At 43.3% G+C, this 27,356-nt stretch overlaps 2 protein-coding genes across 4 annotated transcripts in view; one reads left to right on the forward strand and one right to left on the reverse strand.

Moving 5' to 3' along the window:
• LOC119171801 (nose resistant to fluoxetine protein 6) overlaps positions 1-7,073 on the forward strand; it is a 44,888-nt gene extending 37,815 nt beyond the window's left edge. Inside the window, exons 15-16 of the mRNA XM_075893001.1 lie at positions 1,561-1,703; positions 6,840-7,073. Of these exons, the coding sequence (XP_075749116.1) occupies positions 1,561-1,703; positions 6,840-7,073 (377 nt within the window). The remainder of the gene's footprint in view (positions 1-1,560; positions 1,704-6,839) is intronic.
• The window catches only part of Dgk (diacyl glycerol kinase 1), a 422,138-nt gene that overhangs the window by 195,798 nt on the left and 198,984 nt on the right, over positions 1-27,356 (reverse strand). For all 3 annotated transcript variants that reach the window (XM_075892403.1, XM_075892402.1, XM_075892401.1), the window contains exon 4: positions 14,914-14,940. The gene's annotated coding sequence lies outside the window, so the exon portion shown is untranslated. The remainder of the gene's footprint in view (positions 1-14,913; positions 14,941-27,356) is intronic.

A 27,356-nucleotide genomic window follows, 5' to 3' on the forward strand; every position in this document is an offset into this window, starting at 1 on the left:
GTTACTGCCGTTGCCGGGTAAATGTTCAATATGAGTAACAAAAAATTTAAAAGGAACCACAATTTCTGGAAAGCGCTGAAATGTTTAATTCAACGGGCAAGAGTTGTCCTCAAATTCTCTGCATCTACCAGCGGTGTTTTAGGGACAGCATTTGCGAACGCTAGAAATGTCTGAGGACTGCCACAATTTCCGGAAGTTTATTATTATTATTATTATTATTATTATTATTATTATTATTATTATTATTATTATTATTATTATTATTATTATTATTATTATTATTATTATTCGCACTGTTTTCCGCAAAGCAGCTGCTCATTCAGGAAGGCATACAGAATTATTGACGTTTAATCGGAATTTTATATTTACTCCGGCAAGGTACGTTCTTATGCTGTAGTGCGTGTCTTGAATAGATTCAGTCGGTAATTAAGGATGTTAAAAATTCAGAACGGACGTCTCCACATCCAAAAAGTGCTCGTAAATTTTCAGTATGAGCGAAAGGACAAAATTTATTTCTTTTTTCATTAAAAAGCCCAACCATGAACATCGGGAACTCACGCGTAGCTCATTGGAATCAGCCACGGTTCAGCAGTGGTGAATAGAAAAATTCCATTCCCATTCTTTGACTAAAAGCTTGTGAGGAGACAACTACGATAACATGAACTTACAGGAATAATTCATATTTCTCACAAACCTTCTTTTCTTTCTTGCACTTCCACTCCGAGAAAATCCTGCTTAGAAATTAAACGTCGTCTGGGGCTCAAAGAGCCTTTAGTTTGAACACCATATAGCATATTGAAGAGAATGTCTTCCCATGGGCAGTGCCACTCATGGTCTGATCTCAATCATGTATATTCTTTAGTGTATAAAATATCCGCATTTTAAGAGCTACCCCTCTCCGCTTGCGCTGAAGCATCACACACCTAGGCCCTTCACTCCGAAAAGCGACGAAGGCGCTGTTGAAGCTTCTGCGATCGACCCGCCTCATCGAACAATTGTCACATTCCAGTGTTTTCGCTTCCCTTCCTTACCCTCTCTCATTCTCTCTTTATACTTTCCTGTCTCCCCTTCCCCAGTGCAGGGTAGCAAACCAGATATTTGCTTTCCGGTTACCCCACCTGCCTTTGCACATCTCATTTCTCTTTTTATCTCTCTTTCTACAGAGGCTGTCATAGTACTTTTAAATAAGTAAATCAATATTTATTCTGCAATTAGGTGTGACAATGTGCAGTGTCCATTCTCCTATCGCAATAAAGACAAATAAAGTTGACGAGAAGTAAAAAAAGACAAAATGAGAAATAATTTATTGGGTAACTAGGATGAAAGTAAATTAAATAATAAAAATTGGGTATTAGTAAAACAATAACAATAAAAGATGAGAAATGCACCATGGTAGACAATACATTGAATAAGACTAAAAATTCAACACTGTCTTAACTGAATCGCCATTTAATATATGAGTTGCCTGAACTTTTTTTCTCAGAAACACAAATGTTCCGCGTAGATCGGTGCTCTTGTGTTCTTGTTCTGAAGTGACTATCAGTCACGTCTGATACGCAGGGTTTCTGACCGACGCCCTGGCGTGGCCCGGATGGGCTCCGATCAGCAGGCTTTCCTACAGCATTTACATCATTCACGACTTCATGCTGTATTACCAGTGGGTCGCCTTTCCTAGCAGAGTCAACGGCGGCTACTATTTCATGGTAAGTACTCGGACAATATTTACAACGAAAGTCAGGGGGACAACACCCCCTGAGTTCTACAGAGAGAAGTAATTGTACAGTGCATGGCGTTGTTTTAATTGCAATAATGCTCGCGCGATGCGCGTCAGGGCTTCAGGCGATAGTGACAGATGACCCAGCGATTTTATATGGTTCATGAGACTAAATTAAGAATAGCGATTCATTGCATGTGCTATACGAAACGAATTTTAGAGGAAACTCTAGCGCTAAGATAATATACTTGTGACGAAGACAGGTCTTTTTTTTTTTTAGAAACCGTTGGAAATAAGTCAGTCGTTTTCAATTACGTATGTATGCGTGGCTTAGAAGGGTGGCAGTTTGGGCTAGTTGGTATGATATGACGATAGTTATAGCGCGAGTACAGAACGACGACAAAGAGACAAGAAGGACACGAGCGCTCGTGTCCTTCTTGTTTCTTTGTCGTCGTTCTGTTCTCGCGCTATAACTATCGTTATCGGTATGCGTAGCGGCTCAAAATACTATGGTAGCTGCGCTTTTCGGAGCTTGTATTTCACTTCTGCAAGTCAAACTGAACGGATCTTATCACTCAAAAAAAAAAAAAAAATCACCGGCAGCCATTTTCTTTTTTCATGGAGAGAGAGAGGGAGAAAGAGAGAGAAGAGTACACGAAAACAAAAGGCAAGAAGGTTACCCTGGTGTTAGCGACCGGTTCGCTACCCTGTAAAGAAATGAAGAAATAAGGAGTCGAAATAGGGCCGTTTTTTATCAACCACTGTTTCTTTTTAAATATAAAAGTGTCAATGGATTCCTCGCAGAAAGAGCTCAAGTTCTTTCTTGTTAACCAACCACCTCTCTCTGTAATTGCGAAGCTCACAGTCTTAATTGTTATAGGTCCTGTCATAGTGATTGTTTGTACTCATTTGCATACGTCTGTCTCCAAAGAAGATTAACTATGAAGTTAGCAAGAAAATATCGCATGATAGTTTGCAGGATTTTCGGACACATTTCTAGAAACAATCTCAACACATTGATATATGAGATTTTGCGTGCGGAAACCAAGGCATGACTGAGTGCAGCAATGGGAGCCTCCAATTAGTTTTGACCACCATGGGATTCTTTAATAGACATAAAAATTTATGACACACGGTCACGTGTGTTTTTGCATGAACCCCGTCTAAGTGCGGCCGCCGGGCCAGAGGAGCCGCATTTCGATGAAGGTGCGTCACAAAAACGTCCGAGGGGTACCACGGACAACCCATTGTTACCATTGTTTTCCAATCAGAGATCTGACTCAGACGTATTATTGGCGTTTGTTTCAGTGAGCCATGCTTCCTAGTTTTCTATAGACGACTAAACTCATCTATTAACTTCGCAATGCTGCTGTTCATTGTGCTGCTCGCGCGACACATATTGCCCGCGTAACAAGCACAGTGCATTAAAAAAAAAGCCGTGAACCGTTGCACCTGCACTATATTGTCGACAATGTCGCTACGACATTTAGCATACAGCAGTGATTTCCCGCTAAAATATACAATAACCTTATTTTTATCAATATGATTGCTATAGCTCTAAAGTGGTATCCGGTTTGTTTACTTTTACGTCCTTCCTTTTTCTTCGGTTATCCTGCGTATATACTCCAGGCTATCGCTGAGCACCTAATCCATCATCCTCTTTATAAAGTTTATCGAGAGCAATAACCAAAAAACCTACAGAAGCGTCAGAATTCTTTGACAGGACCCTCGCCATCAGACACGCCACAAATGAACCATTCCACTTCCGGTTTCGAGATCGAAATTACGTTGCGAAAGAAACAGACCACTCCGCATGGGTTCTTCCCAGTTAAACTGTGCAGCGGTATAAAACGTATTGGTGTGCCCACTTTCACCAAAAATAGTATACCAGACAAGGATGAGATTGAATCCACATGAGATTTTTGAGAGCAGGAAGAAAATGCAAACAACGATGCAATGTTGCCTGCATGTGAAACTAGTTGGAACTTTTTAACATAAAATAAAGATTGCGACATTAGGGAACCAGCGCAAACAAATAAAGCTCCAGTCAATGGGACTATAAGTGTTTCTTTCACGCAGCTTGGCGTCTTCGATGTAGCAGAGCCATCTGATGCGTCTTTCTTCAAGCTAAAATGCCAAGGTTTGATATTAGCCGCTGCTCAATTAACAGTAGTATCATTTAAGCCACCCATAGATGGTATGTAATGCCGTATTTGTTGTACTTTAGATGTATTTTTCACGTAAACAAGAATGAAAAAAGAATACATACGTCGTGGTAACAACTTCAAACATAATGTCACAAGATAATCGCAGGAAATACAAACAAACTATCCGTCACAAAAAAATGGTTTGCCCATTTGTTACTTTGAATAAGCATTATTTTCTTTTCTTTTTTTACTTCTTTTTCACAGAATTTATAGAAATGGAGTGCCTGTGGTAGTATAAATGTTAGCTTCTCTGCAGCAAGCCCGTTAAAACATAACATAATAGAGCAAAGACACCAAACGAGTAGTCCTCGGATCCGCTGGCTGCTTTTGTTTCAGTTGATTTATTGCTCGTGCCGCATAAATCACAAGACGCATTATTTTGCAGCAGTTTTGCCCGTTGTTTGTTAAGCTTCATTTGCTTCATTGCTTTCATTGTTTCCTCAGATAAAAAAAAAACACAGAAAACCTCATTGCACGGTTCGATCAGGCTGATAGAGGCAGGAGCAAAAAAATCCTGAAAACGTGCAACGACATAAACCCTATGAAATGCCGACCAAAAGCTCTTCAAGCAATTCTGAGTATGCAAACCTGTGCGCAACTTTAAAATTCGGCTTAAAGTTAGAATATGTCGCAGGCCATTTTTCAGGTTCGCCAAACAAAGCGGCCCACTCAGTCTTATAGTAAAACTATGCAGCGTTATGAAGCAATAATGATAAAAGCATATGAATGTCATAGCGTTCAATAGAGAAATTATCGCGGGCATAAGTTACAAAGCTATCCGTACCTTTATTAAAAGTAACCTCCTGCGCTGGCCCCGTTCCTAATGAATAAGCGTGTGAGTTAACCAACAACGTAACCAATGACGTAACAATGAATAGATACCAACAGGCCCAACCACGTACAATTGAAACAAACAACTCAGGTACCTATATTTCGCGGATTCCTTTTCACTTGGTTTTAGAAAGGTCAAACAAGTTATAACTTCCGCAGAACTGTTTGGTTTTTACAGGCAGACTCGAACGCTCGAAGCACTTCACAATTTGAGCGAAATTGTGTACGACATATTGCATCGGCGCGACCTGGCGCTCCTTCGATTATCTAGCGATGGCGCTGACAGAGGAAGAGAATCCCAATTGCGCCCAACCGAGACGCCATCTTGAGGCCTCCTTAAGCGCACTCCAAACGGCAATTCACGGCGTGCTAGTGCACTCGCATACCACCATTTGCGTCTGTTCCCAGACTTTATTAATAAAGTTCGCTTCAACGGCAACAAGCATGGGTTTTCCACGAGCCACTGGAGCGAAATGTGTCTTAAGGCAAGCTTACGACGCGAGGGAATTAAACTTTCTTTTGCGACCGGGCTCACGTTCTTTTGACGTCGAAAAAAAAAAGCTAAGGGTGGGTGGGGAGAGCATGTCACGGGAGGGAGAATGTCACGGGAGGGAGAATGTCACGGGAGGGAGAATGTCACGGGAGGGAGAGGGGGGGAGTGCTACGGAAGGTGTGCTTACACAAATTTCACAGGAGGAAATTTGAGTAAGTCGCGAAGCGGGCCCTTGAAATGAAAAAAGGGACATTTTTGAAATGCGACTGTTTTACAGCGGTCAAGTTAGCGGCGAAATTATTGACATTTGAAGAGCAATATTGCTAAAAGTCGTCATGGAGCGTTATCCAAGTTGGTAAACATTTTGAAAAGGGTAAGGCAAACAATATCTTGCGAGAAAACCAAACAGCGGTATTGCCTTATTGAGCGTTTTTTTTTTTTCGTTCGCTCAAGCTTTTACGAAGTGATTGCATTCACTTACTCTTAACGCTTAAGTCAGCCATATAGGTGATTTCATAATAACGAAAAAAAAGACACTATAAATTAAAGCAGAAACACTTCACTGCGAAATTGTCACATGTTACGTGAGAACTGCTTATAATCACATATGAAACCTACGAAAATGTTGTTGCCTACTTTTTCTTATGCGCCAGTTTTATGATGTCAATTTCCTACAGCGATTGTTCTTTATAGACTGCCTTGCTGTGGAGAGGTTGAAGTATATATTATTTCGTCTATTCTAATTCCACATGTTCTACAGCAAAAATAGAAAAAAAAAATCGGTTACTCAAAACCGAAAATTAACAAGTAAAAACGATTAGCAAGCTGGAACAAGTTTTTGAAAAAAAAATGCATAGAAATGGGCAGTTACTTACAAGAGTATTGCAACACAACATTCACACGCACACATTTTCAGTTCTCTCCACTGTATAGATACCGACTAATCATTTAGTTTATAGTAACGCATGACTGCTCGTCACAAGAGACTGTCTAGTCCAGTACCTACAAGAAAGTCATTGAGAAAGATGTTCGCCTTTTGCTGGCAATGATTTCCAGTCATGGTCCGAGTAATTTCTGTGATTAGTGAGGTCGTTTGCCCAAGGTTGTTAGTTTCATCTCAAAGTTTTATTTTCATACGCGTGCTTGATTTCTTCCTTCTTTTTTAGGGGCTGTCTGTTTTTTGTTATGCCAGCTGTCGCGATGTTGCACATACACATGTCCACAGGCGCACTTATCTTTCGAGAACACGTAGAAGAATGCATACACATTCAACATAACAAGCTTAAGTTTTTTTATGTACAAAATTTAAACTAATAATGATGCCATATAACACGCAAGACTGCCGCTCTTCTCGGTGACGTTGTGCTGGTATGTGGCCCCCTCTCTTTCTCTTTACTCTCTTTTCAATGTCTTCCTCCCTTTCCCCTGTGCACGGTAGCCTACCAGTTATGATAACCTTGTTCACATCCCTGCCTTCCCTCTATCTCGCTCTCTCTTGTTTGCCTTCCTAACCAGCTGAAATTATTGAGACGCTGGTACCAAGAAAGCAGCTTAGCATTGCGCAGTTGTTCTGTCGAAAGCCGTTCTCTTCCAGATGACGGTGGTGGCCGGAAACTGCGTCGGGTCGTTCGCGATGGCATTCGTGCTGCACGCGTTCTTCGAGAGGCCGATCAATCTGATGGCGACGCTGCTGGAGGAACGCTGCCTGCCGGGCCGGAGGACGGTCGCCCGCGACGCACTGGCCGCCTCCGAGCAAGAGAACGGCGTCGTCATCCCAAAAAGGACAACCACCGTCAGAGGCCGCAACGACCGCACCAAGCGCCTCTAAAGGACACTCCAAGGAGTGCCCCACCATACTACCTAACAGTTTATACCATTCGGAGAGGATCCTCGAGGCATAAACAATTGTATTCTATCGTGCGTGCCTTCCTTTCCGTTAGCGTCACGTGCCCGATAAGAGCGTGCCATATAGGCTTTTTGATTAGAAAGCGACGGGTGTCCAGTTCTTAGGAAATGAAATGCCAGCAAGCACGACGGCATTTGCTTTCCTGAAATGAAGACTCTCTAGATGGTGTCAACTTATTTTTTAGTGTACAGCGACATTGTTCCCACTCGTGTTTCTGTTCTATCGCACTGAACGGACGTGAAGGAGCGCTGCCATCATGATTACAGTGCTCACCAATCAAAGTGCCACTTTCCATGCTCGTCGACAGGCTTGCACTTTCATCTAGACATTTACGCTGCCATAAAAAAAAACAAAAAAAGCATGGCAGCAGGACAAACTACTTAAGATGAAATTAAGGATCTAGTCGACGCTTGAAGTAAGGCCTATCGAAAAAACCTGTAGCGAATCTAGTCTGTGTCTTCAAGCGAGCATTCTCCACATCTCATTCTGCCTCCTACTTAAGGAACCGCATGGTACTTTATTTATTAAATATAGGACGCTTACAGCAGAGTCACAGGGCTCAGACCTGGTTTAGTGCGCTTTGTCAGCTTTAGACAGAAAGGGTCAACCTTGGGCAAGATAGTGTGGATTCATTTCGAAACGAACTTATGCTGATATATTAAGGCCTTAAAGGTGTGAAAGTAGTCATTGTAACATCTTGCCGTCAATTATTTTGTGACCGTTCTTATATATATATATATATATATATATATATATATATATATATATATGCGTGCCTGTCTTATAGCACATACGTTTATTTGTATTTCAGTTCCTTGTGCACTTGATAACTCTTGACATTTTGCACGTTTAAAGTGTTGCTTGTTTGTTACCTTTTTACATCTACGGTTGCACCACTGCCATCAATACGCTGAGCGCTCATACACTCTGACAGAGCCATATTGGCAACTGCTTTGTACCCGAAAAAAAAAGCTCATGAATGTTAAGTTAAACAACCTTTCACTCTAAAAATAAAAATTTTGTTTTCCTCCTTGTACGCTTTATTATGTTTACTGATACTTTTTTTTCTTTATAACGTAAACTGATTTTCTATACATAATATAGTATAGACACGAGTTCTGAGTATTTTATTGTTGTTGCTTTTAAATAAAATGTAATATTGCAATGTATTATTATCTCTGCCGTTGGAGATTCCCAATGTCATTTATCAGTGCCCAGTTGCATATAAAGCTCATTCTGAAAAATCACATACCTCGACATTATTTTAGTTATGGTATTATTATTAGTCGTAAATAAGATTATAGACGATGATCAGTCAACGTACGAGCACACAGAAACAGGCGTGCAAACACACACTCACAAACACGCACAAAGGAGTTACTATTGATTGTGATGCGTTGAGACCTGATATCTTTAAAAACACTAGTACCGCTTTCGTGTTGCGTAGCCCATGGGTGGTTCTTCAACACACATTTAGAGCTACGTTTCAAATGCAGTGCTGCCTACGGGGTCTGTCACTCTGAGAAGTGGCGGTGACAATCGCACGGAGTCTGTTTTGTGTCTTCCTAGGAATTACATGTCGAGAACCAGCAGAGAGCAACTTGTGGCCGGCAAGGCAAGTAACTCCAACAGATATACGATGACTTCGACGAACACAGTGCATTGTTAATAGGGGTAAACCTGACTTAGAGATCTAACGCGTTGGTTACCTGACTTCGTAACGGTATAGCATCGCATAGTCTGTGATGCTCGTGCACCACCAGAGTGTTACCCGAAAATAGCGTCGCGTGTGTAGTCTGATTAGGATAATCTAAAACAAGCGCAGAGTTTAGAATACAGTAGGAGCACAGCTTGTGTCCAGCAATAACGCTTGAAACTATTTGGCTGGTTGAAACTCGTAGCTGAAAGGAAAAAAAGAACTTCAGCTGAGCTGAACCTTTCATTTATTCGTACGCCAGCCCAAGGCCTTTAGTGAACTTTTGTTTCACCTGGGTAGAGGTAAACGAAAGAAGACTGTTTTTCAGTAGGTATACGTGTCACCTTGTGAGCACATGTCCACAAGAAAACAGTCTATTCTTTCTGCGCACTCATCAGGTTCACTTAGGCGAACTCGTCTCTTTGTGGACTCTCGCAGTAAACTCTGGCAGCGCACCGACGCGCTGACAAAGCGGATCACCGAGACCACGTGGAACTATGTGTGTAGTTGGGAGTTGCTTCGCCAGGTGGCGCGACATTCACAGATGTGAACAAAAAAGCTGTCTGCTCTTTCAATAACTCATTCGATTATTTTTATTGATAATCATGACACCCGACTGGTCCTTCACTAACCTTATGCTTCGATATACTGCGCGTCCACTGTTGACTTGATATACAACATCCCTTTTATGAGCTTTCAATTTCTTATTGAACTTTCATAACATTCAAGCCAATATTCCACTCCCATTTGACTAGAGGTGAATCCCAGTGTGCACGTGAAAAAATTTAATGTCACTAGGAGCTAAGCCGTTAAAAAGAGAGAAAATGAGTTTCACGTGGCAATACCAGTCAGCTAAGCTCTTATGAATTCTGAAAGAACAAATAGGCGACCACCCGTTCGCCTGAATTCGCCTTCACGCTGCGAATCGCTAGCTTTTTGGTTGGCCACTTGGTGGCCTCAGCGATCTCCCCGGAAAGGCATGCGCTGGTCCCGGGTGAAATTCCCGGAACAGGACGAATTTTTCGGCAACTAAGAAGCTTTCCTTTCTGAAAAATACGAACAGATCCGTGCCACAAACGAGAGGTTGTCGACTTTCTCCCTCTCTCTCTCTTAATTCTTCCGCCACCGTCTTCGCAAAGCTCATTTTCATTTCTGGAAATTCTTTCCCCAACGTACCTTTACCGAAATATCGCTCCACTCGCTGAAGAAGCATTCCCGAAAAGCACGGTCGCTCAAATTTTTCATTCTTATTTTTCCAATGTGAGTTAGATGGAATAAGGTTTCAACGCCTATTTAACGCACATTAGGCTTTTCCAACTCATGCGACACGTGGCATATCAGTTTCGCCAAAGCCGGCAAAGTGTGCGAAGGACCGCATATATGTACGAAAAAAGAAAAAAACATGTCTTTTGCGCAACACGAGGCTGGGTCGATGACTTTGTCCTTTCGCCTGACACGTGCTGATGGACTGCAGTTACTTTGCTCTCCTCTCTATCTTTCATCTCCCCCGTCCCCCTCCCATGCGCAGGGTAGCAAACCGGCTGCCTATAGGCTGGTTAACCTCCCTGCCGTTCTTTCTCTCCCATTTTTCTTTCCTTGCGAAATGAAAACATAAAACGAGGATGCCTGAAAATCCTTCAAAAGAAAGAGATTAAGTTTCACTTTACAGTCTGCGTTGGTAAGCCACACACAAAGTTATACGATTGCTTACATTTTACATCCTATAAGATAAAAAGCGTAATCCAGCCGTGAAAAGTGATGAAATTGAAAGAGAAAAAAAACAATTGTCAGGCCCGAAGAATACCTTCATTTTAATATTCTACCATATAGCCTACCATGTAGATATCACGCAAGCTCTTATCTCCAAGTCTCGGTGAGTTTAAACACAAAAAAACTTGAACATGACCTCTTGCATGTCGTGCTTCCATGCTTCATGCTTAAAGAGTAAAAAAACGACGAATGATGAAAGCACGTAATGAAAGCCTAAGAGATCTAACTGAGCACCAATAACTAAGCAAAGCGTGCACAAGCTCATATTCAATTCCAGTAAAGTAGAAAGCCAACGCTTAATTCAGCTGTCACTGTTGAAACGAGTGCCATCTAGTGTTTCTCTACGTCGTGTCTATCTAGCCGGATTCACTTTGTTTGTGCTAATGTATTCGTGGAATACGAGAAGTCTGTACCAGCCGGAGCTTTCAGGCTTAAAAAAATTAAACAAAACAGAAAAGGGCGTTAGAAGCGATGCCCTTAACAGCATCAATCAATTAATATTTAACACAGAAGATTCACTGGGTAAAAAGTACCCAGAAAAAAAACATAATTAGGATTTGCACGTTCTTGAGTCGACACGTGTGCAATAAATCAGTGGAATAAAATAGCTATAGAGCCGACCATAAAAAAACAACTGCTCTGAAAGACATGGGCGTCTGATGGAACACGAAATATTTCTTTTAATCAACGCATTTTTCGTGTTTGCTCCAAACTGCATCGGTTGAGAGCACGCATGATCAATATTTTAAAAAAATGAGATAAACATCTTGATAATAAAGAAGAATATTTGTTTTCTTGCGCTGTGACTTGACCATATATATATATCAGGCCGTTTTCTTTTTTTCCTTTTTGATGTTCTCTACAGCTTTGTTGACATAGTTATGCCTGCAGTGGTGGTCATATTCCTTATATACTGCTGCGCAACTGGGGACAACAAAATTTCATAAACTGCTCACTTTGTAATTATCAAAAAAAAGTTACAATACAATACCACGTTTCGCATCTTTCCGCAAAAAAATAATAACAAAGTCATCTTGTTCGCTGTATATAATTCAGCTGAAAGGCTTTCCTGGCACATGGTTGCAAGAAAAATCTATCCTCGGCTCTTCTGACGGGGATAAACAATGCACTCATTTGCATGTCAAACTCGGGCGCTGCTTAGTAACTATGTAAACTCGCGGAACGAAAAAAAACAGAAATAGAGCCCTACGCAACGTTTATACGTTGAATGTATCACCAGAAGGACCCGGGCGATTTGCATCAAGATTCTATACGCTGTGCTACTCCCGTTGTCATAGGAGCCGAGGTAAAAGTATATCTTCAGCGGGACAGCTACTGGACGTCTCCTGTATAAGATTACTAAAGGGGCTTTTAATGCTGGATTCACACTAGCGGATAGAGGAGAAATTTTTCGCAGTGGACGGCGCATCACATGACGCACACGTAGCGGGAACTGCCCATCATCGCCCCGTCCGGCGTACTCCACTCGCGCCACGGATCGAAATGCCTCGAGCACAAAAGTCTTTACCAAGGAGGATTAAAGAAAAATTGCCGGAGTGGAAGTTCCCGCGACGCCTTGCCAGCAGAAGTGAAGCCAGCTCTTGCCACTGCCAAGATGGCGGAAACATGCTCTTTACTGGTAAGGCCCACCTAAAGATCAATAGGCTTTGATATGTTAATGAAAGTGTTACATCATTTATTTATTATTTATTTACAAAATACTGCAGGCCCGTTTAAGGGCCCCAGCAGGAGGGGCAAGATCATAGCATTGCACACAGGTGTAAAACAGCAAGAACAATAAAAAGTTACATCATATACAAGAGATACAAAAAGATATATCATAGGTCATGGTTAAATACACTCAAGTGCCTCTACAGAGCCGGTTAACGATTGAGGTAGGCAGTTCCATTCGTTTAAGGTTCGAGGAAAGAACGAGTATTTGAAAATGTTTGTTCTGGCGAAATACGAAATACGATGTTAATGAATGAGTTTGTCGATGCCGGGTTTGTCTTGTCGTAAGCGGTTTTAGATACAATACATTAGTTATGTATTAAATGATAGTTGTTCCCGACGAAATAACACACAGAAACGAGTATGGGTGACTGAAATTTCCCAAGAACTTTGCCTCTAATTACAGGCTCACTAAGGAAAACTAGTAACACTAAGACGCACTTGTAGCGCTATGTGACCCGAAAAAAATTCCACATTATACTCGGTGCATGGGCGTGCGAAAGCAACGATCCGTTCTCAAGCGCTGACCGGTGACACTTCATCATGCCCCTAGTAAGATGGCCGCCGCAGCCACCATCTTGCTAGAGGCACGGCTTCACTCCTAGGCAATTATTTTCACTCCAGCAATTTTTTTTCAAATCCTCCTTGGTCTTTACAAACAGCCTCTCATCTTGTAATATGGAGTATTCAGGTGCGCGCCGCCTGGCACATACATGAAGGGTCCCTATCTTGGAATACACTCTTGTACCAACTACCTGGTGGTCTAGCAGGAGAAGCGTAACCGCATGATTCGAGATTATGCACGCGGATTCCGTGAGCCGCGCTCCGGCTGTGTGCATGCGATGCCTCCGTGGTTTTCGTCGGATGGAACTGATCACGTTGAAAGTTCGGTCCGCGAAAAAGCGAGATTTTTCTCTCGCTTGTGAGTGCACCTTCAAGGTCCTCCTTGCGATGCACAGCAGCTCCTAGGGAACCATCATCTCGTGCTAGACAATGGTATTCACTCCTATATCACGCGTGTACAACGCATAACTGGTCTCATTCAAGAAGATTACGGTGCACGATACTCCGAAAAAGATTGACAAAGGAATTTGATGCCTCGTCAGAGGCCAGAATTGACCATCGGCCACGTCAGCCTCCCCCAGCTTTTGCGACAACGCGAGTAAAGCAAACAAACAAATCATCTCGTGACGACGTCGTACGGTGGCGCCTAGGTGTCACACACCCTCGAGACACGTGACGTCATTACGAAGTCGCTATTACGTCGGATGATGGCGACGTAATAGCGCCATGATGTGACGTCATGACTACGCCATGATGTGACGTCATAACGACTTCGTAATGAGATCACATGATGGCGTGGTCAAACGGAATCGCCGTTTAGGTCAAAGGTGAACCGATCACGGAGGCCGTGTAAAACAGGGGAAGATGAAGAAAGTTTGCAGTGCCTCCAATCCTGGGGACAGGAAGCTTTAGGGAGACGGCAGGGGAGGAGTAATACATCGATTGAATTTACAATGGGGGGTTCTAACGAGTGGTACCAAGTCTGAAGGCAGTGCAGAACTGGAGGGCATTCTTAATTTATCTTCGGTTTTCTCTCTTTCTCCTCCCATCATTGCTTCTTTTTTTATTTTCCCGGTCTTCTGTTGTCTTTTTCCAAGTGTTTATTTCTTCCTATTCCTCTTTTATACTCATTCGTCCCTCTCATTTCTCTCTATTTGTCGCTTGCTTCCTTTTTTTTTTTTAATTTTACATGTGGTTTTGCCTTCGTTATGCCGAATGGCGACAGCATACGACAGCATATGGTATCCCGGGCCTCTCAAGTTCCACACTTGATATCATCCTCGAAGCACCCGAAGAACAAAATGAAGAAGACTTCTCCATGGCGCTAGCGAGCACTCACTATGCCTCAGATGGCTGTGCTAAAACTAGATCTTGCCTGCATTACGCCAAGCGATGACATCATACGACAGTCTGTGTCTCTATAGTGCCCCGCACTTAAAAAAAGAAGTTGGCCATCCTCATCGAATCATTTTAAGCGAATCCATAAGGCACCCTGTGAGTATTGCATTTTTTATATTTACACGTTTATTCACCCTTCCGCAGTTATATTTCTCAACGTAATTTATATGGCAGCGCTGCTGCTTCTTTCTGGAAGCAACCAGTCAACAATCGGAACGTGTACTTTCTCGGAGCTTCATCATGCACTCTCATACTCCAATATCCTTTGTACTCAATAGTAGTAACCACTTATTTTCCAACGTTATTGCTCAACTTAGAAGAAAGCTATGCCCATCAGGGGTGCAGCTCACAATCTCGTAAATGAAACGAGTCCAGTCTATAGAAATTCGGCCACTGACCTTAGGCGAGCCCTCTTGTACCACGCGCGCCTGGCGACATTGATATATGCTCTCATGTAAGAGTTGTACACTACGCTTTCGTCATAACGGACCTAATTTTCTCTGTCATATAGACGTGATCGAAGGCGCAACTTCTCCGTGCAATTCACATACACGCTGCACGTAAAAGACAGAAAACGGGTGACCTGCAATCATAGACACTCACCCTATCGTTCCGGTTCACGGGCAGCACCTGCAAATGCAAGAAGAAAAAAAAGCGAAAAACGATTACAAGCAGAAAAGCGCCAGCAGGCCGATAGATGGTCGTTGCATAACTCCCCAGAGGTCGCACGCCCCAAGCCAACAAAAGCAACTATACGGCTCTGGTTTCACGTTCGGCGGTAAACACCATTTATCCCATGCCCGGAACAAGAATGCAGGACGTGTGTAGCTATGAGGTTATAAGTTTTCGTGGGCGTCAGATACGTCAATAAGATGGAACACTGGGTGAGTCGATATAGCTTCGTAGTGACTATATAGCGCGACAGACCCGGACGAAACGCAAAGCGGGCGCAACGCAGCGCTATCGACTGAAGGGTATTGGTTAAATAACACACATTCTGGGGTCTCAAGATATCCTGACTTTGTCAAACTTCACTCCGAATGGAAGCATAAACGTACAACCATATGAAAACTCAACAACATCGGAAATTCCGCTAGGATTAGACGTGTCCGATTTTCATAAATAGTTCCAGTTCCAGGCGGAATGTGTGATCACATAGCTACACTCTGAGAAAACAAGAGAACGTGTGAACATTTATTCTTGACAAGCCACGTATGTGACTCTCTTTAAAGAGGCACGTCAACTCGCTTGTTTGTCACATGAGTCTCAGAAGCGAGTATAATTAACACCCAAAAAGATTTGATGTGCCTCTTTAAAGAGAGTCACACACGTGGTAAGCTAGAACTCTCAAAAAGGAGTCAAATGACACTTCTCCCTCCTTAGATTGTGTAAACAAGTTCCTTGTAGGTGGAGTTTCCGGGAGTACGAAGCTTGTGTTTCTCCAGTTTTTTTTGTTTTTTGTTTTGTCTGCAAATGACATTTAGAATAAAATGTCAGAAACACTAAGGATGATGTGTTCACCCCATAGCACTCTTCCGGACTGGTTTCCTAGTTTCAAGACAAGGTGTCCGCTCAACAACCTCAAGATATTCGGTAACAAGCAATACTGCCCACGAGCTGATTCATTAGTATTGGCGCATACTTACCAGAAAGATAGCCCATACTTCCTGAAACTCTGCCGGGAACATGTTAGTTTTATCAGCACAGATATTCTACCCGTACAGAAGCTTTCAGCAAAGCGGCAGCCGAAATGTTTAAAAAATGAACAATCAACATTCACACATGTCCAAAGTTCTGGCTACCAAATTGAGGACCCTGAATTACCAAATGGCCCATAATCGCTCCTATTCCCTTCACATGACCGCTTCAAACTACAACCCATTTTCTCATTCAAAGAGAGGCATGATTTTGACATTGTTAACGCCAAATATGTCGCTGAAAGCTCGTTTGACGAGCTACAGCAAATTTTTTCATAGCATAAGAAAAAATGAAGTAACATCATGACCTGAGATGCATCTTCAGAAAAAGGCGAACATCTTCTTCACATACTTCTTAGAGAAGACCAGGCTGGATAAGCGATTGTGATGCACAGCCAGAGGTTGACATATATGAAATGATGCGTTTGTGCATATACCGAGAGTAGAAATAGAAAAGTATGCGTATGAAAATTTTATGACAGTGTGAACTTCAAGAAAACTGTGCATTGACGTGTTATTTCAACTGTTTTCAGTGTGCTAGTATTATTTTTTGTTGACTGTCCATTTTGGATACCATTCAGTATTACTAATCATTTCGCTTCGTAACTTATCAATGTGGCGTAGCCGTGGTAATATGGACCTCGACCTTTCCACAGAAACACAGATAGAACACAACAGAACACGTAGAAAGGAGGTGATCTGCTTTCGGAGGTATTCCATTGACACATGCGTGCTTTCAACGCCGAGTCTAATCGATCGAGTTTTGGAAGAAAGAATCCTGCACCACCGAATGAATTTAACGCCGCAGAAGAAGGCTGTGAAGGCACCGGCGCTTTCTGCATTCAACCGACCTCTCCAAACGATTATGATTGGAACACCCTGTGTCACGTGTATTTTCTTGTTTATTTATTTTATCTCTCGCTCTATCTTCTTTTCGACTCTTTTCCCCACCCCTGTGCAGGCTAACGAACCGGTTTTTATACCAGGTTAACCCTCCTGTCTATTCTTTTTATTTATTCCTCACTCTCAACGCTGTGAATATCAAATTTTTCCGAAAAGCCAGGGTCATTTCAGTGCCCTGTATAACACGGCCAAACGTGACCAAACCTTTCACTTGACGAACGAAACATATCACCAATAATTCTAGAAACTTAAAATGAGCAGACCACATGAAAAGATATGACGAAGCCCTGATTTAGGCAAACGGATACTAAGGAACAAAAAAGGAACGTTATATTGCATACACAACCAAAACTCACTATACAGCACGAGGCAATACATCAAAGGAAGGAAGGAAGCAGACAAAGGGAGGAGGCCGGGAGGTTAACCGGAAAGACATCCGGTTGGCCGCCCTACATTAAAGGATGAGGGGAGAGGACAGAAAATATGAGAAATAGGAAAGATAAGGAAAAGAAAAGGAACAGACAGACACTAAATTCACTGCAGCATATAGACCTCCACCACATGTAAGAGGCGTTCACAAAAGGGTATTCACTGCCTTGTGCGCTGTCGATGGATGTGGATGGTGCTGTAATAGCGCTTGCACAGAAAGTGACCGATCATCCAGTCGCCGCTTTGCGTTGGCAAGTACTTGTCTCTCTGAGGCAAATCGAGGACAGTGGCACAGCAGGTGTCTGATGTTTTCGTCGGTGCCGCAAACATCGCATGCCGCACTGCCGGTGATTCCGATTAACGTGGTATAAGCTTTCGTGAAGACAACTCTCAGCCAAAGGCGATAGAGAAGCGAAGCTTCACGTCGATGTAGGCCGGAGTTGTAGTGAAGGGTCAAGTTCGTGTAGTCTTGTGCGTCGTATGCTTGGTGTGTTCCACTCAGTCAGTGGGAGACTGCGGGCCAGTTGACGAATCTGCCTCGCCACGTCCGGTCTTGAAAGCAGAATCGGAACCCTGTTTGCTTTTTCGTGTGACTTGCGAGCAGCATGATTTGCAGAATCATTTCCGCTTATACCACAATGCCCAGGTAACCACTGAAAGACGATGTCGTCACCTTTTTGTATGTAAACAGGTGGTGAAGTTTCACGGTTCAACTGGTCGTGGCATCCGCGTCGGAGAACTGACCGCAGGCACTGTCCGGTTTTGAGTCAGAAAACATGGCCCAGCTGATTGGTCTTTTTTCAGAATTGATGAGTTCCAGTGCGCTATGCAGAGCCGCGAGGCAACACAAGGTGTTTACCCAAAGCTGGTAAGTCAAATCCGTTATCAAGTAAGACGATTGAGCTATGGCTTACACAGCCCGGTCCTCTCTATCTCGTGCAGTACTTCTCCGTTGATTCACTTGATGACTTTCATGATGTCTCAAGAGCAGAGCCGTACGATCAAACACCAGACGGCAACCCTAATCACGACAGTGCAGGGCAAGGTGAAAATGCGCGAATCCTTTGAAAGAAGTATGCTCAGTTCAAGCATTCCCTCGCTAGGCCAATATAAATACTTCCATCTTTTCGACCATGCTTACACAGCGTCATTCAGAGTCATTTCAACCACTCGAAATTGCTTTAATCGCACAACATATGAAGTATGACATTGTGGTGTTTTTTTTTTCTCTTTCTCTCTTCATGTTTAAAGAAAAAAAAGATGAAGCATGAAAGCCCGTAATGAAAGCCTAACAGATCTAACTGAGCACTAACTGAGCACTCATAGGAGCGACATAGCATTTGCTGTGTCGCTCCTATGAGTCTATCAAACACTCACCCCAAACAATCTTTATGCCACCTAATGTTTCAACTATGTCATATTGTAACTGCCCACCTGCTTGGACCTAAGGGTCTGCAGTATGTTATAAATAAAAAATAAAAAATTGCCATAACAATAAAATTTGACACATGTACTCAGTATGGAGGCTACTTATTTAGCCGTTTACCGAAGTCTGGTGCTATAACAATTGTTTAATGCTTCGTCTTCCACAGCAAAGAATAATGAATGATTACGCACTGCCGACGTGTCCCACACTGAAACGATGTTTCTGTTCGCGAGCATTGTGTCCACTCATGCGTCGTAGTACTCTGACGAAGCCGTCGTCTCGAGGACCGAAGCACTGCCTTCTCTGTTAAGCCTATTCGTATTTGCTTCCTGCTGAGTGGGTCATTGTTCTATCATCATCAAAATAGGCACGCTGAAGAAACAGGGGTGCTCGCCTCTTTAAATATGGCAGACGCGAAAGCGGATCGACAGCCGTGTGTGCTCTGCCGGACACATTATAACAGTCTTTCGTACAAGATTTTTTATTTCTCTTTTATTCACCATCTATTCATTTTAATCCGCGCTATCGACCGATAACATCTGCTTTCCGATACTTTGAGCTGGGCGCTGAAAGCGAACTCGAAACTGGTTCGCCGACGCCGTCTTCTGTAAAAGTGTAGATTGTAACTTCGCGTACAAATAGTTAGGACAAACAAACGCAAAAGCTGTACTTGCGTTAAATGAGAGCGAAACACTTTTGAGCATTAGGAGCACCAGCTGTTCAGCGGCCACGAAACGCCTTCTCATCTTTTACAGCTTGAAGACAAACGAGAAAGAAGACGACAAATGTTTTCAGATAATCCCCGCTTTCTGAAAACAAGAAAAAAGGACACGCTGTCGTACGGCGATAAAATGATAATTGCGGCCGGCACAAGCTGAGAGCAGCGGAGCGTCTCAGAACTTATATACACTTGTTATACTTGCGCCTCGAAAGAATGAGAAAGAATTGAAATAAGTCTTTTTTTCATCGTGAAGCTTCAGCGAAGCCCAGATGAACAGCAGAAGTGAAAAGAAACGTCAGATCTCAAAGTGTAATGTGTTTAACAAAAATGGAAAATAAAAAAAGTGTCCTAATAATCTGAAAATAAATTAACGACCTTGGAAAGAAAAAACAGAACTTTCTTCGCTTTCTCAATTTCCCGGGCGACCCATTTCTTTAACTCGCCGCTTACTGCACACGAGCGAGAGCATTTAAGGCAAACACAGCGCACAGCTGCTTTACATAGAGAAGGATTCATCTTCCTTCCGGACGCTTTTATCAGTAAACTCTGCACTGGCTACGAGCGTTATCCATAAATGAATGTACACAGCACGAGTTCATCGTTCTGGCTTAACTGAAGCGAATTTCGTTGCTGCCATTAATTCAATTTTCTGCAAGTAGCGTTGGGCTCCCCAGAATTTAGACCTAATGAGCCCGTAATAAGGCAATAGTGAGAAGGAGAGAGAAAATAAAAAAAGGGTAATAAAAAAGCGAAGGGAAATATTTATACAAAACTTCCAGGCTCAGTGTCCCACCGCATGTGCGAAGTAACCTTTAAAATCCTCACAAAAGATAAGTCAGCCGTCGTTTTAGGGGGCGTTAATGACAGAGCGAAGAGTTTTAGTTGTTTTTTTTTCGCTGCGCAACTTTTTAAAGGGTGTTGTTGTGTGTCACATCCGCTTGGGTCTTTAGCGGTACGCATAGGAAGCTGCGAGCAAAGACCACCAAGAGATTCACGGTCGTTTAAAATGAAGAGAAGTGAAAATATCAAAAAAAGTTTTTGAGTAGAAAACGACACATTTTAGTGAGAAGGAAAATTCCGCAGCCCGAACAAAGACGAACAGAGACACATGAAAATAGGACCAGCGCTCTTTCGTCTTTTCATTCTTGTTTGTTTCGACCTGAAAATTTTTCAGATTTCTTTCATTATGAGCCTGATATCAAATCGCAATATGATTCAGCAAATAAACGCAGCTTTCTTGGTAACCCCCTTTTTAGCCTACAGTTTGGAAGACGGCAGCTCAATTATGAAACAGAAAATAGAATCAAAGTCAAGGCGGCTTTGAAAGTATAGACGGTATTAGAATTGTAAAGATAAAAACTTATTAGATGCACGAGCGGACAAACCTATATGTTTACTTTTTATTAAACATGCATTCTCTGTTACTCACGCATGAAATGCGAATACTACCACCCGCATTCATTAAGAGTCTGACATCACCAGCGTACTGGTTTCTGGCGCGTAGATAAATTAATCAATCCTCGCAGTACTGTGCCTACCTTCCAAAACTAACCGTTTCCGCCTAACCAGCTGCCGGCCAGACATTTGTTATACGAAGCTTTCTCGGCGTATTAACGCCTGCAGTATTCTGTTGTTGCAGTAGTAGCGTCGAGAAGCGTCGGCTCTCATTTTCCTGTCTTCCATTTCACACTTCCTATCAACGCCCGCCCGAATTTCAGATGGCGTGACTGTGTAAACGACGAAGCCCAGCAAGACGCTCTCTCTATAGAAGGTGGTAACAGAAGCCAACGTTTCTCATGAGGCAGATGGTTCCTTCGAGAATGAATCGAGCACGGTTTCTCGCTCACACCGTTCAATTCTATCCATCAGGCACGCAAGTTCTTTCTCTTCATTTCCCAAAGGACGGCTCCGCACTCTCCCGAATGAACACTCGATTAGCGCCGAGCCAGATAAATAAAAGCTACTTGTTAAAACCAAATGAAAAGAATGAACCCACCAGCAGCACTTCGCCTCATACTGCGCGTGAAATAATAAATGCCGCGAAAAATTGATATCAGGAATCGTAGGAATGGGGTTCCGTCGATGCAGTTTCGGAGGACTGCTGTTTGGATAACGATTCATTCCTGCCCGCTTCTCAAGGAACTCTCTGCATCACTGTGCGTAACGCGGAATAGCGGGCGTTCTTCGCTATGTTCTTGCGTTCTCAGTAATGTTGCGAACACGAGCACGGATGCTCCTTTGATTCTCGTCGCGTAATTTTAGCTCTACAAGTTGCGTAATGGGCCGAAGCCGTTCGTTTCCTCTTTATTTCAACTATTAAATCAGACAATTAAAAACACACACACAAAAAACATCGAGACTGATAGCCCCACAAAATCGGTGTTGTTTTGAGTCCCCGCTCTAGAGCTGCTCATTTTCTACGTTCTTTCTTTACAGTGAAATGCAGACTGTACAAAGGCCTAACACAAGCGTCATCAGTAGCCGTTATAAAATTCACAATGTCACTAAAATTCACCAGTGGACCAAAGCTAGAAAGTTTCATGGCCTTTGAATGTAATTTCTAAAAAGACAATTGTCATAGAATGCACTTATTTCCTATTCGGCATGCATTCTTACGGCGCGTTGTATCAGGCTCATTGGACGCTGATGACGATTTAAATCTTAACAGCGCTGCAGTGATTTCACGGTGAAAAGTAAAACTCTTACGAGAAGCGCAACACTTCCGGGGGGGGGGGGGGGGATGAAAACATCTAAGAGGAAGGCTGCTTTTAGAACGCTTTTGTCTGGGCTAAGAAACCCCCCGAGAACACTAAAGCGCACATTAAACATTATCAATCTTATCGTCACATTATGGAAGCTCAAAAGCGAATTCCCCAAGCCTTTTGGCTTTTTAGTGATCTTTTCGATTGGCCAGTGGCCGATGGCGTGTTTAGGGTGGCTGGAGTTTTCGTTAGCACACAAATGTACGTAAAAGCTATTAGAAACGCTGAATCAGGCACCATAGGTTTTTCATTATGGTGTTTAATATATGTTGGCACTTTTGTGTAGCGCCATCATCTCCTTTTTGACAGATATAGTATAGGTGAAATATTATTATCATTTATTATTATTTGGTTTGAGTACATAGAGAACCCGAAGACAGAGGAAATAGGGAGAGAACAGGCTGACAAATGCCACCTATAGGGGCACGACGCCTGTCTGCTTCTTCGGGAAGACAACAACAAAAAAAAATACAGGCAAAAGCAGCCAGGCAATATTTATGTAACACATAACACTGCCGTTATAGCTTAAAATGCAGTCACGCGAACACCATATGCACATGTGAATAACACGCAGCACAACGTCAGATGACATACCGGCACTCAAATAGGCACCGTCAAGTCACAGGGACGCACAGTAAGTTCTCATATGAAGCGACACATAACGCGACATGATCAGGTCAAATTATGATCATCAAATGAGCCTATGAATGTTTTCTTTCTTTATTTCCAAGAATGCCACTCTCTTCTAGGAGTGACTAGAAGTGCGCGTTATTGCAAGGCGTGTGTTGGCCATTGAAAAAGCGTATTTCGGAGGCTGAAGGGTCTATGGTGTAGGGCCATTAAGTCTAGTATTAGTTCCAGTCTTTCGTCCTGATGTCATTGGCATGCTAATTAATATTTTGTGCACTTTTCTTAGGCCCGAGTTCAGCGCACCAAGAAAGCTGTGAGATAGCAATGGCGAGAAGTTTTTATTGGCATTAGAGAACGAGAAGAAAAGCCTCACGTGAAGGAATGATAAAACAAAAAGCATGGTCGCATAGCTTTCATATAGCGTAGCACGTACACGTATTCTGAACTATGCCATCAAGCGAATCATATGATTTTCGCTTTTTATTTTGAGCAGCGTACAAGCTAACACCAGCAAATTATAAAATGTTGTATAAATACGCGTCTATAACCTTGAAATTCGTATTCTGAAGAAAAGGGCTACGCGAAAATTCAAATGGAAGCGAGCAGGTCGTCATACACACAAGCACGCACAAAAAAAGGAAGGTTGAGATCAAACGTTTGAAAATTCTTCAAAGGACTGTGCACCTTTTATCCGATGCGGACGCTGATCACTGAGCCAACAAAGAACGAATTACAAAAAAAAAATAGAAGGCTTGCGGTCACATACTCCACAATGTAGAAACGCAGCTCTCTTTATAAAACCAGGATGCTTGCGTATGCACATGTTCACTCGCACCCCATAGCTTACCAGTTAGCTTTTTATCTACTTAGCGACCACGTCAGGCCCGTATACAATGGGAAAAACACAAGGAAGATGAACATGAACCACACAAAAAGTAAAGGGAACACGTTCCCGTATGTAGGGTATGGGGATGCTGAATGTGGAATTAGAAATAAAAAGCTAAGCGGGTCTATAGATGCAGATAAACTCACTTTAGTACCATTCGCACAATGATACTATTACACGTACAAGAATAATAAACAGGGGAAACCACAGTAAAGGAGTGTACAAGCCAACCAAATTGACATTTCGCAACGCATTTTCAGCGGATGGGACTAAAATTACTGCGGCGCAGTTTCGCGTCCGTCTTCTCAACGCCACTAGCAACCATGCATTGCGGAGAAACTGACCATCCGGCCAATTTTTGGTATTTCTTGACAAGCCGTGTATGTCGATCGACGACAAACATAGTGTGACTTCGCCGCGTAAACTCTGACTGCTATAGTCAGACAAACGTGCAACTCCGTTACCTAAAGATATGTCACACTATTGTGAATGTTATTATAAATGCAACGTTATCATGAACAGCACGGGACCTCTGTCTGGCGGAACACCACGAAGTCGAACTCTACTTGTCACGGCACCGTGACACCACTTCACCTTTCCCACTTCCCTGTCCTCATCGCTGTTTCACGGTGGCACATATTTACACCACAGATATATCATCCCATGCTCATGTAATCATCCCCTCTTCCGAAAAAAAAAATGCCGCCATATCCACGAAGTGAATTATGATGTGTGGGCGAAGCTCCGGATGTAAACCTGGTAAACCATGAATACTTCGTACATTTTGCCCACTCGATTTTATTACAACGTTCCCTCCAGTGTACATCACCGCACTAAATCTAACGATTGCCTTCCACCAATGACACACGGCACATGTGACATCATTCATATTTTATAACATCTTGCATCTTTCATCATCAACTACAAGTACCGCCGTCTAGTTTATAACATCTTGCATCTTTTCATCATCAGCTACAAGTACCGCCATCTAGTGATCACTGCATTAACTAAACAAAAGGTGGCTACATACAGGGGACGCACAGTCCATGCCTTAAGAAGCTTCACCCCAAAAAAGGGGGACATTGTTCCGGTGCTCAAAATGTGATGACAACAGAAACTAATCATGCGCGCCTGCATGTACGCACGCACACGCACGCATGCAAACGTTGCAACAGTGTCGATATGAATGAATAGTCAATGCAGCGTAGGCGAATAGTCAACGGGAGTTCTGCGGCTTCATCCTAGATACATGAACAATGTCTGGCTGCTCTAAACGACGTGATCGCCACGTCATATCTTCAAGCAAGATTTTGTAGTTGGCATCGTTGATGCGACGTAGAACTCTATTAGACCAAAGAAATGAGTAACGTTTAGGACCAAAGTAACGCGTAACTCCCTGTGGTCATTTTCGTGAACGGCGATCCGTGGCCACACTGCTGTAGGTCATCAGGTTGAAACGACCTCGCGATGACGAGAATTGTACTGTGAGTCGATGCGTTGCTGGGTTTGGATTTGCTCGAGTGCAAGAAAGGAAGGAAGGAAGGAAAATAGAGGGAAAAGAGAAGGCAGGGAGGTTAACCAGCCTATAGGCAGCCGGTTTGCTACCCTGCGCATGGGAGAGGGAATGGGGGAAATGAAAGAGAGCAGAGAGGGAAGAGAGAAACAGCACATTCGGCAGCACACGCGCGCACACTCATAGTCCAGTCTTGTCTTTCGCGGTGTGTGACATTGCTGTTACAGTCACTTGTTCAAGTCGGTGTCGCGTAGGAATTTCAACAGAGCTTTCGTCGCCTTCTATTGCAATGTCTTCTCTCGGGCAGTTGACAGAATAGTGTCCACAGACATTTGGCTGTTGTCGATGCGCGCAAAAGCGGACGCCAGTGACTGTCTCTGGATTTCATACAACGGACAGTCACACAGGATGTGGTGTAGCATCTCTTCGTAATGACAGGCATCGCAGAGAGCGTTGTCGGCCATTCCTATGACAAAGGAATAAGATTTTGTAAATGCCACTAAAAGCCATAAGCGATGAAGTAGGGTGGCTTCTCTTCGGTCGAGTCCAGTGGGCATGTGGAGAGCCATCAAAGAGGACAGGTGGTGTTGACGTTTCGTATCGATGTTTGGTGGGCTCAATAGTGAAAACGTGATTTCACGCGCAAGTCGTCGAAGATTACTGGCAGAATCGGTCCGCGAAAGTGGTATGGCTTCTTATCGTGTTCCTTCAAGAGCTGCCCGCGCGGCAGTATCGGCATGTTCGTTCCCTATGATGCCGCAGTGACTTGGCAGCCATTGAAGCGTCACATGATGCCCTTTCTCGTGTGAAGTGAGGAGAAGGCATCGAATTTTGAAAACAAGCTGTTCGTATGGCCCGCGACGCAGTGCTGAGAGCACAGATTGTAGGGCAGCCCTTGAGTCGCTGAAAATCGACCATTGTTGCGGTGGTTCCCGATTGACCACACAAAGTGTAGCGCGCAAAGCAGCTAGTTCCGCTGCTGTAGATGCCGTAGATGCTCGAGTGCAAGCTTGTCAACTGCGTCTGTGAGCTGGATACAGTTGTTCGCATCGGTGGTAAAGTCACGCCAGTCGGGTAAGAGCATGGCATCTAGCATCGCAGTAGCTTCTCGGCCGTGAAGCAAACGGAAAGGGGTGAACCCTGTAGTATCCTCTATCGAAGTGTTATAAGCGAACGTAACTTGCGGCAGGGCTTTATCCCAGCTTTGGTGGTCTCGGTCAAAGAACCTAGATTGCATGTCAGCGAGTGTCTTCTTTAATTTTTTCGTAAAACCATGAGTTCGTGCATGGTATTTCCAATGCGCGTTTCCACTTAACGTCATGACGCCTTTCATGATTTGGGCTGTGAAAGCTGTTCCGTTCGTTATTGATGACAACTGCTAAAGCTTCATGGCGGAGGACGATGTTGTTCACGAAAAAGTGCCCACTGTCATTGGCGGCGCTTTGTCTTCTGTATGTCTTCTGTTTTATAGTGCCTCGTCAAACAGTCGGTAGTGACTACGGTCCAGCGGTTGCCGTAACGATATTTCGGGAAAGGCCCGAGCAAGTCCATACCAATTTCTCCGGACGGTTGTGATGGCGGCGCAACAGGCTTCAGAAAACCAGCAGGTCGCATGGGCGGGACTTTACGACACTGCCAATTGTTACACGTGTTTACGTAGTGCTTGGCGTTGTACTGCGGGCTTTTGCCAGCGCAGCATAACGGTGACGAATACAGGCAGGGGTACGCACGAATCCCAAGAGGCCGGAGGAAGGCTCAGTGGCAATGTATACAGTAACATTACTTGCGACGAAACGTGGTCACTCTCCCTCATACAACTAGAAGAAGGAGTACTTGCCTCCGTGCAGAAGAGGGCTTCTGAAATACTTCCTACTCGGATGACCCGCTTGTAAGCTTTCGTTGCCGCCCTCTACTGCGGTATTTGGCTGAGAAGTTCATAGCAGTCCGCAAGATGCATTTTTTCTCAAGCCATATAGGCTAGTTCACAACGCGTTTAGCCTAACCTTGGAAAAAAACAAAAAAAAACTTTGAACAATATTAGTTATAAGAGAACCGATGCTTTGAAGCAGGACCGTCTTC

This window comes from Rhipicephalus microplus, chromosome 4, assembly GCF_043290135.1.
Source record: "Rhipicephalus microplus isolate Deutch F79 chromosome 4, USDA_Rmic, whole genome shotgun sequence".
Classification (NCBI taxonomy): domain Eukaryota; kingdom Metazoa; phylum Arthropoda; class Arachnida; order Ixodida; family Ixodidae; genus Rhipicephalus; species Rhipicephalus microplus.